At 37.0% G+C, this 11,006-nt stretch overlaps 1 protein-coding gene across 1 annotated transcript in view; it reads right to left on the bottom strand.

Annotated features, from left to right (window-relative positions):
• Positions 1-2,527: 2,527 nt before the first annotated feature.
• Positions 2,528-11,006, bottom strand: part of Tomm70 (translocase of outer mitochondrial membrane 70) — a 33,411-nt gene continuing 24,932 nt past the window's right edge. Inside the window, exons 9-12 of the mRNA XM_034515157.2 lie at positions 10,813-10,929; positions 9,192-9,289; positions 7,429-7,551; positions 2,528-4,531 (exon numbers count right to left, since the gene is read on the bottom strand). Of these exons, the coding sequence (XP_034371048.1) occupies positions 4,378-4,531; positions 7,429-7,551; positions 9,192-9,289; positions 10,813-10,929 (492 nt within the window). The 3' untranslated portion in view covers positions 2,528-4,377. The remainder of the gene's footprint in view (positions 4,532-7,428; positions 7,552-9,191; positions 9,290-10,812; positions 10,930-11,006) is intronic.

Raw genomic sequence — 11,006 nt, 5'->3', positions numbered from 1 at the left:
CTTGGTAACAGTGTTCTAGCTCTTAACTACTTAGTCTGATGGTTCTTAGGCATTTCAGTCTCAAGATCCTTTCACACAATTAAAAACTGAAGCCTCTAAGCATTTTTGTTTCCACGTGTACCTAGTGGTGGGCTGCTCTCAGCTGTCTGAGAAAATGTACATTTACAAGAACACTAAATTTCATGGTGACAATTCTCATCAACATGACACTTTCAAAAACTTTTATTAAAAATTGTTTTTACAATATTTTAATGTTTTTCTTCTTCCCTAATTCCTTTCTACTCATCCAAATTTATGTTCTTTCTCCTTCTAAGACAAACAAAAACTCCATAAAACGAAAATCAAAATTAACAAGCAAAAGACCAACAAAGACAAAAGGAAACAAAGAATCCACAAAAAAGTAAACAATGGACTTTAACGTGCCACTTGTAAACAGTAGTCGATGTGCAGTTGGGTCCCATGACTTATACAATACTGCTTTAGCACACCACTGGTTCAATACTTTAAATCAAAACTTTAAAGTATCTAGGCTATTATTGTGGTCACTTACAGAAGAGTAAGACAATCATGTGACTCTAAAATAAAAATGAAGTATACAATTTGGCATGATTTGGCACATACACAGACATGAAATACCAATTAAGAAAGTGAATATATGTACTGCCACCAGAAGTTTCCTTATAAGCATTTTGGAATATTTTTGTCTGTGTGTATGGGTATGTGCAGGTGTTGAAGTCAGAAGAAATACCCTAGGGCTGGAGTTAGAGTTATTCATAAGCTGCCCAATATGGGTGATAGGAACTGAACTCAGGTTCTCTCCCAGAGCAGCAAGCATTCTTTAACCACTGGGCCATCTCTTCGGCCTCTCCCTATAATCTTGTAAACTCTCTAGCTATTCAATCATTGATAAGCTTTATCACCACAGAGAACTTTGAGTTTTCTAGATTTATGTAAAAAGTGAATTATAACCTGGTACTTTCATTGGGTGTTTATCTTACCTGTGCATCAGTGATGTATTACTTGTTGATGGATGTTTGAGTTCCTTCTGCCTTTTGAATGAGGGAATTAGAAGCAAGCTTTTCATGTCTGGAGCAGTAGAATTGTGGGCTCATTATCTACTTCACTATCAGATTGCTTCCAAAGTGGCTGTACCATTTTACAGTGCTGCCAACAACTGTGAGTTCTAGTTGTCCCCTGTTCCTTATCCTCATCAACTTAGTGTGATTAACTTTCACAATTTTACTTTTTGGAGATGGTGCCCTGCCATGTAGCCCACGCTGACCTTGAACTTGGGGCTCTCCTACACTAACCTCCAAGTGATTGGATTATAGGCACAATGCCATAACCAGCTTCTACTCAGTAAATTTAGTAGTTCTTCAGCTGGTAAAATGGCTCAGTGGGTAAAAGCAGGCCTTTTTTTTTTGCTTTGCAGGCCTGCTAACCCGAGTTCAATCTTTAGAACCTATGATGGAAGGAACCAAGTTGCCCTCCACGTGTACACTCCACACAATTAAAAACTGATTCACCACTGATACATCTTTTCATGCGTTTTTTTTTTTTTTTTGGTGAAATATCAGTTGATACCCTTTGCCTATATTTTTATGGCTTTACCCTCAAATGATAATTGCTTATATATTTTGATGCAGTTTTTGACATAGTCTCCCACTCTAAGGGGAAAATCACATTTATCCGTCCTCACACTGGGATTAAGCCTGGATCTCACATGCTAAGCATTTTCCTTACCACAGCTGCAACCTCACTTGTTCTCTTAGTAGTGTATCATTTTCTATCTTGCTGTGTGACTTTCCCATCTGTTACCTAAGTACTGAGATTACAAACTTGTTCCACCATGCCAACTAAGTTTCCTTCTTCTTTTTTAAAGTATTATTCGAAGAGCAAACTATTTATTTTCAAAGGCCAACTTGTTTATGTTTAGTTATTTTGCGTGCATGCATGTGTGTGTGTGTGTGTGTGTGTGTGTGTGTGTGTGTGTGTGTGTGTGGTGCTGTGTGTGTGTGGTGCCTGAGGAGACACAAGGTGTCAGATCACCTGGAACTGAAGTTACAGGCAGTTTGTAAGCTGCCACATGAAGTCTTGAGAAAGAAACCTCTGGAGCTCTCCTTTACTTCCCTTTGAAGTTGCCCTTTTCTGTGTCCTCTGACATTTATGGCTTTAGCTTACTTATGTTCTCAAGTTCTCTCCATGGTTGAGGCTATGGTTAAACTCCCTCGTGGAAACAGCATGGAGAACTTAGCCTCATTATAACACCTTGACAGATGGCTTCCTAGGCTGGGGTACAAGTCGAAGACACAGATAAAGAAGGAACCCTCGAAACTGCTCTTTGTAGAGCTTTGTTTCATTCTCAGGGGGATGAATATTCTGCAGGAAACTTCATGACCACACCAATAAAAACTTGTATATGTCCATCTTCAAAGAGTTTAAATCAACATGAAACCAACTGAAGAGGGTTTCAGTTAATAAATGAACAAATTTCCTATCTTTCTGTTTCAAAAATGGATAGAAAAGCTTGAATGTAGTATTTATTTTGTGAATTTACATGTGAAGCCATTTACAAAAGTAAAGATACAGACAGATGCAGCTTTCAGTGCAGTTTCAAATATGTTCACAACAAGCAAAAACATTTTTAAGTATCTGGAATGACAGTATTGAATGGCACATGCTTCAGTGTTTTCTACCCAACCCCAAGAAAGAAGGGAGCAGAGTAGAAGATGTCCCTATTAATGTAAATACAGCCATGCAAATAAAAAACTTTTAAGCGAAGAGGTCACATTCAGAGATGTAGGACATTTCTGTATTTAGGGCTGTCATCACTGGAGAATTATTTCACAACAAAATGAAGAGGTCTCCAACTTTCCCTTATCCCAGTCACCTTCAATTATGTTAACTGCTCCTACTGAAATCAGCCACAGCCTGACCAGCATCGCTCAAACTGACTTTATAAGGAGTCACTTGTAGTATTTCCTAAAAAGACAGCATTTGTAGACAAAATCATTTTGGTTTCAGTGGGATAAAGCACCCTTTTAAATAAGAGTGTAAAATGCTCCTTTACTCTTAACAATGTAAACTATAATTAGACTTTATGTCCATAAGTCTTAATAGGCTTGCTTTTTTTTTTTTTTTTTTTTTTTTTAAAACAATTCACTTAAATAAACCTCAACCTGTCCTGGATCTTGGAAACAGACTCAGTAAGAACACATCCCTCCCCAACCAGAAAAATCCAGCATATAAATAAGTAAAACGATAGTCTGTGAAAGTGATGAATAGAAACAGCTTAGAGATTCAGATGAGGTACAGATAAAAATGAACAGAACAAAAGTAAAGTCAGCTGTCAGTATCCTTGGAGATGTGGACGTGGACCATCAGACCTTAGAGGTCAAGGTCACCTCAATACAAAAAGTATCCTATGTATCGGACATCTCTGAAAATACTGGCTCAAATCCCTTAACAGCCGCAGCTATACCACTAAAGCTTTCATTTCAAAAAAGTATGCCCTGGCTCCAGGACTGACATCCTTTTTGAACCTTTACCAAATTTCTGTCACTAGAAAATGTAAGCTAATTAAATATTCCTATATATCATCACATGTACTCCATCTGTGTGTGGGCTGTTCACATACACCCACTCTTGTTAAAACACATACCATGAAATAGTACTTACTATGGAATAGGCACGGGCAAGTATATACATGTCTGTTCATCTTACCTTCCTTGTTCCGTCCCTCATTAAGTCTTCCTGTACAAGTATCAATCAGAGTATTTTGTGTCTGCATAATTTACTAAAGTTCTACAGAATCAGAGGCACTGTGCATGCTGACAATAGCTTAAAGTCTTTCAATTTTACTGAAATCCACATTGAAGCTTTTCATCCTTCAAAAAAATTAAAAAGGATTAATTGAATAAAAAAGAAGTCTATTTTACAGCACTTACCATGTTAAAGACTAACATACTATAAAACACTCACATATTATACAAAGTGATAAAAACAAAATCATTCAGAACATAATCCCCACCCCAATGTTAACAAAAAAAAAAAAAAAAAAAAAAACAAAAAAAAAACCAAATCAACAAATCAGTTTTTATTTGCATGGCCAATTACTGTTTGTGTTCTACAACTTGTTTTAACATCCCTTTGATAGGTTCCAAGCTTTTGTTGCACAGGGAATAAAAGCTGCAAGACTGCAAACTTCCTCCAACAGCCACGCCCACTACACCTAAACACGAAACAGATGTAATGAATGACAACATCACAAAGGAACTACTAAGTTCCACGCTCAACAATTCATGACAGTGTCTTCAGGGTTCAGTTGAAGAGGGGGGTAAACTTCTTTTAAAAGAGTCAGTCTGTTTCCCCTGGTGTTTATAATGTCGGCGGTTTTAATCCGTATTTCTTTGCTACTTCAGTCTGGGCATGGGCAGCATCACAAAGTGAATACAGATGAGCCATCTCCATTTCTGACTTGGCCAGGTTGATAGCTTTGTTGAACATGTCAATGGCTTTCTCCATGTTTCCTCTAAAAAAGCAAAAAAAATTCAAAGATTCTTCAACAAGTAGTTCTCAGTAACCAATAAAGTTTAGCTGTGTTGCATTAAGCCTTAACTATAATTCTAATAAAGGTTTCTTTCATAATAAACAAGAATGCCTATCACAGCATACTGAAAGCACCAATCAATCCACCTTACCCCCAATATCCATCTTCATGTCTCCTCCCAGTCCCTCCCCCCTGCAGCTCTTCCCCCTACTCCCTGAGAAGAGGAAGTCCCTGTGAGCATCACCCCACCCTGGCATGTCAAGTCTGCAGGGATAGGCACATCCTCTCTCACTTTGGCCACCTCGGCAGCCTACTCTGTTTACTCTATCTTGAATCCTTTGTTAAATACGGGAAGACTAGGGCAACTAAGTTGGTTACATAAAAATCATTAATTTTCGTGGTTCCTAAGCCTGTATGTTTCCGGTGAAACATGAGGCTTCTAGCAACACAAAACACTAGTAGCCCTCAAATGCTTGCCCCTTAAAGGACTGATTCTACACTCTTTCTACCTCATCACTCACACCAAATGCCAAAACGCGAGAACTTCCACGCAGTCAAAGGTCAATCCCAGTTCCCTGACCGTGTCAAACCTGATCACAAAGAGCTTCAGATTATTGCCTCTGCTTAACTCTGATCAAATCCTTTTTAGGGTCCACTTCAAATATAATACTGTGTATTTTCCTACCTTCTCTTCCCAGAAGAATTAAATACTTTAATTCCTAATATTCCTTACAGTTCTATTAGCCCCATATACATAAGCAGATGAATGTTCGTACCATCTTACTAGCTCATTCGTGGGTATCTTTCAGTTCCAACAGCTAAGTACAAAGGTTGGTAATTACTATCTGTTTTTGAATAAATGGATGAACATGCTATGGCTAATAAAATCTACTTCTTACTTTTAAGTGTGGCTAAGTTTTATAGTTACTAAGAAACAACTGTTTAAGGTAAGTAGTGTTATGTATGTATGTATGTATGTGCATAATACTTAATTACACGTGTGTAATCCTCCAAGATCAAAGTCAATACTAGGTAACTCGGTACCTCTAAAGGTACTTTCTATAGTTATTGCTAATATATTTAACTATTTTTAGTTTATATGGATCTGTTTCAATAATAGATGATCTGCAAAAATATTAGTAAAACCAGCAATGCCAATCGTTTATTGCAGGATTTAGATGAAGTCCTTATATAGCTTACGAGAACCCTGAACTTCTCGGATCCTCCTACATCAGCCTCCAGAGCTTGTCTAGAATCTGTCCCATGCCCAGCTGTAGTGCTGGAGAGTGACCTCAGGGCCTCAGGCATGCTAGCTAAAGCACTCTATCAATGAAGCCCAATCCCCAGATGTACAATTGACTTTTTTTTTGTTTTTAAATTTCACATTCATTGGTGTTTAGCCTTCTTGTACGTCTATATGAATATGTCGGATCCCCTAGAACTGGAGTTATAGACAGCTGTGATCAGCCATGTGGGTGCTGGGAATTGAGCACAGGTCCTCTGGAAAAGAAGCCAGTATTCTTTAATTGCTGAGCCATCTCTCCAGCCCCTAAAATGGACTTTTATAGTACAATCTAACATACAAAGAAAATTCCCTCAGTTCTCATCCTCTTAAGGTAATCTCTATGAATACCTTAAATTAAATGTCAAGTGCTTTTATATGCACCAATGTAAGAAAAATCCAGAGCTTTACTCAAGTATAGTTATGAACCACTGTTCTTAGTAAAAGAATTCTTTTTTTTTTTAATTTTTAAAGATTTATTTATGTATATAAGTACACTGTAGATGTCTTCAGACACACCAGAAGAGGGCAACAGATCTCATTACAGATGGTTGTGAGCCACCACGTGGTTGCTGGGAATTGAACTCAAGCCCTTTGGAAGAGCAGTCAGTACTCTTAACCACTGAGTGCTGAGCCATCTCTCCAGCTCATAAAAGAATTCTTTATTTGCAATAACAAATTAACATAAGAAATGGTATCTGTATATACCTGCCATCAGAAGAACCACATTTTTGGTCAGTCTTTTGGAGGAGAGAGAGCCACAGGAAGAACAGACTATTAGGTACTTAAGAGGACTTATGCTGATTCCTGACAAGCGATAGTGGCAAGATTAGTGCCTTGATATCAGGGAAGTATGGACTCAAGTCTCGTCCTCAGTAACATATTACACTGTGACCCTGTTAGCCTAACTGGCCTGGGCATTAGTTTCTGTACGCTTTAATTATATATTGGGATCATTATAAAGACGAGTTTAGGTCAACAGAACTGAGATTTGGAAGGTACTGAAGACCAGTACTTGGGTCTATAATACATTCTGGAGGAAATGCCAATATTAAGGGGGCATAGTCCAATACATACATAGCTGTCCACACTAAATGTAGACCTTAAGTGCAACTCTGGGTAAATAGTCACATAAAACAAATTACAGGAAATCAGAATTGTAGACAGTCCAACCAAACCAGAGGTTTCATGAAAACTCAGCTCAGAAGATGCGTTACAACCTGTCCAGTTTCTTGGCTGGTTCTTCTTTGTAGCGGGATCCAGATCCCAATACAGCAGAGCTATCTGTTCTTGTTACCTGGCACTGACTAAATCATACTTCAAGTGTTTCTGGTCTTCCCACAGGAAGAATAAATATGAAAAAGGAAATCTTAAACATCAGATAAAAACCTAGTCTCACTTTTTAAGGCACAAGCCTGATATCTTTTCATTTGGAAAAATAATGAAATTAGGCAAATCGAATTCCCTTATTTTTAAGAAAGTCTGCATCATAAGTACAGCAAGCTTAAAAAATGTAATGGATACTGATTGGTAATCAAATATATGTAATGAGAACAACAGGCAATAATTCCATCTAAGAGGCAGCTTGAGAAATTACCTCTGCACTTCAATAGTCCCCATGGTCTCATATGCGAAGTCGCATTTGTTGTCAATTTCAATAGCCTTGCTGATAAGCTCCAAACCTTTATCCAAATCTTGCTTCCACTGAAGTTGAAGTAAACTGTGGTGGGAGTGGGGGTGGAGACAGTTAGATGGACCCAATACTGATAGACACATAAACATACGATTTGGTTTCTGCCCTCAATAAACAAATAACAATTAATAAGGAAAGCAAAGACTGCAGCAGAACACACACACTGTAGGCTTCTGGTCCCTATTTGTGATGTTGAGTGCATGGCCACAGATTTGTAAGTCATGACCCAGTATTCTTTTTCCCTGTGTTTCTAAGAAACAGAGACAACTGATTTTGTATGCAGATACCAACCCTGTTTCATTCCCTTCCAACTCCTGTCTTAGGACCAGTATGACTCCTGGAAGCAGGTCCCAGAGAATAGTTTTGCAGGTTAAAGTCTCAGTTTTGGTCTCTTTTCTACTCTGTTACTGGCACTGGCTTATTTCTAGTTGTATACTTAGCCTGTTGTCTCAGTTATGTTTGGTTCTATTTCATGGAAATAAAAAGTATATTAAACCCATAGTGAAAAAACTGTTCCAAAAATTAAGGCTACTTTTCTTTTTACTCTGATAACATAAATTACTTTATCTTTACAAAAATAAAACTGTTGCATTACTTTCAACTTATCGATTATAAATTCTGAATAGTTTCATACAATCATTTCAAAAAATTAAATGTAAAAAAATTTGTTTTCCACCCTTTACCTTTTTTCCCCCTTTATCTATATGTATGGTTCTGTAAATGTATGGCGCATACATTCAAGTGCGCGTATAGGCCAAAAGAGGGTCTCAGATCCTCTGGAACGGGAGTCACAGGTGGTTTGAGGTGCCCGACAACATGGATGCTTGGAACTCAACTTGGGTCCTTTAGACAATAAAGACTGCTCTTAGTTGCTGAGCAACCTAGTCTTTAATGTCATGTCACCATTTTTTCCTTAGACTTCACCCACAGATGTATATCATAACAAATGCAAAAATTATTTTAAGTTTCTTAATTTTTTGAGAAAGTTTCTCACTAGCTCTCAAACAAGATCCTTCTGCCTCAGCTTCTTGATATTTACCTTACAAATAGCCACTATGGTACACACTTCAATTCCAGAACTTGCACGGCAGAGAAAGTTGATCTTTATGTGTTCAACGTCAGCAGGCAATACATACTGAGACTGAGTCCAAATACACAAACTAGCATTCTTAAGAGTTCTACACAATGTATTATAATTAAAATTACTAGTCTTACATAATTAGCCGTAACAGAAATCTATGAACTTACAAACTCACTGGTCAACTTGAGAAGTAAAATAATATGTATTCGTCTAAATGACACCATTAGGCTGTGTATCACGTAACTCTGCCACCAATGATTACACATTTTGTTTAATAACTAAATTTTCCCTTGTCGGCTGGGGTAGGTAGGCTGAAACAGACAGCAGACTCTGTTCAAACAAGGTAGAATGTAAAGACTGTTGCCCAAATTATCCTCATCTCTACTGTGCCAAGCATGTATCCAAGTTACACATGTATCACAGTTTATATGCACAAAGATTAAAAAAACCCTACACACTATAATAGATTGATCAATTAATTGATGGGTCTACTATTATCATTTCTATAAGGCTTAAAGAAATACTACATTTCAATGAAAGAGATTTAGTATTTTATTGAAACAAATAGAACCAGAAAAATACATACCCTTTATGAACATAAGTTGTAGCATTATCTGGTTCCAAATCAATACATTTATCATACATTTCATCAGCTTTACCAAACTGTTGTTGATCTGTTAATGCCTACATGAAGAAAAACTTTAGTTTTACATATATATACATATTAATGCAATTTGCTAACCTGAAAATTAAAAGTGTATGCCTTATCAAGTATTAAAATTCATTTATTCACTATGGCTTGGAATTAATGTAAGCCAGTTTTATATCTTAACAGAATCAAAGGGTTTGGGAAACAGTAGAATATAGAAGAGCTTACTTTAATGACAGCTATATTAATCACATTTTCACAAGCCTATATTTGTATTTATATTTTATCACACTAATATTGAGGGAATTAGTCTAAGAATCAATCATTACAAATATGGTAACTGTTATTAGTCACCCCATAACTACTACTAACATGGCTGAAGACTTACTTTCATGGATGCTATGTCACGGTTAACTTGGGAAGTGCTCGCATCTAAGCTTTGACAGTTAAACAATTTATAATATATAACTTTTGTAGAAGCTATGAAAAACAAGTTGTAAATTTAAATATGTGTATGTATTTATTAAATATATGTATATATTAAATTTTCACTCAAGTTATGCCAGTTCAAATTTTTGAACAAACTTCCTAGAAATCAAACCCATTCAAAGGGAAAGAGAAACATGCAAACAGGCTGCAGAGCTCTTGCTGTTACTTTCACTAAACGGCAGCGATCTCTGGGTTTTCTGTGAGGTACAGAAATGTATATCCTAACTAACTCCCGAGTTTCACAGCAAAGGTGAGGATGATGACTGTCTAATTACACTGTAAATGCTCACTTGTCTTTGTTTACCTTCATCTAGGTTTACACAGCAGATGTGTTTATAGTTGATTTACATGTGTAGAGAGCACTATTTCATTTTTATAAAGAAATAGAAAGAACTAAGACTGAAGAGACAACGACTTCTAGGTTGGCTCATGTCCCATATTGCCAGCTGTTGCGCAGTGATGTGTAGGACACACTGGAAGAACAGTCCCACAGAAACCAACTTCTCACAGGCCTCCATCAGTAAAGCCTCCAAGTCTTTATGAAACATCATTAAAGAGCATGAAGGAAAATAAAACTAGCAATCTCACAAAGGGGTTAGAGGAGGAGTCTAACAAAGATCGCAACAATATAATATTTTCTATTTCTGTGATAATTCTGGAAAGCCCTTAGTGTTTCTTTCATAATAAAAAATAATAATAAAAGTAAAAAATTAGAATCTGGGCATGGCGGCAAAGGCTTGCAGCCTCAGCACTTGAGAGGCCAAGTCATTCCTGATCATGCAAGGCCAGTCTGGATTTAATATAGGTTTAAATCTTGCTTTTTGTAGTTTCAACTCTAAAACAAGAAATCTTCAAGAATTTTTAAGGAAGCTTGGTGGTGCATGCCTTTAATCCCAGCACTCCTGAGGCAGAGGTGATGATCTCTGAGTTCAAAGCCAGCCTGGTCTATATATACCAGTCAAACCTACATAGTAAAATAAACAAACAAAGAAATAGCAAGCGAGTGAGCGAGTAAGTGCCTGGAGAGATCAGGCTGCATATGCAATTCTTAAAGCTTTTTTATACCTACCTGGGCATAAAGTGCATAGCCTTCAGCACACCTTGGAAATTTCTTTATGACCTCTTCAAAACCTTTCATAGCTGCCTGGACTTGTGAAGAATTGTTTGCTGTATATGCCTGGCGATACTATTTAAAAATCAAAACACTCCAGTTAAAGAGCTAAAAAAAAAAAAAAACCTGGAATTTTAACGTATTATATTAGA

The sequence above is a fragment of the Arvicanthis niloticus genome, chromosome 12 (assembly GCF_011762505.2).
Source record: "Arvicanthis niloticus isolate mArvNil1 chromosome 12, mArvNil1.pat.X, whole genome shotgun sequence".
Classification (NCBI taxonomy): domain Eukaryota; kingdom Metazoa; phylum Chordata; class Mammalia; order Rodentia; family Muridae; genus Arvicanthis; species Arvicanthis niloticus.
The sequence above is the reverse complement of the archived record's forward strand: the minus strand, read 5'-3'. Positions and strand labels throughout refer to the sequence as shown.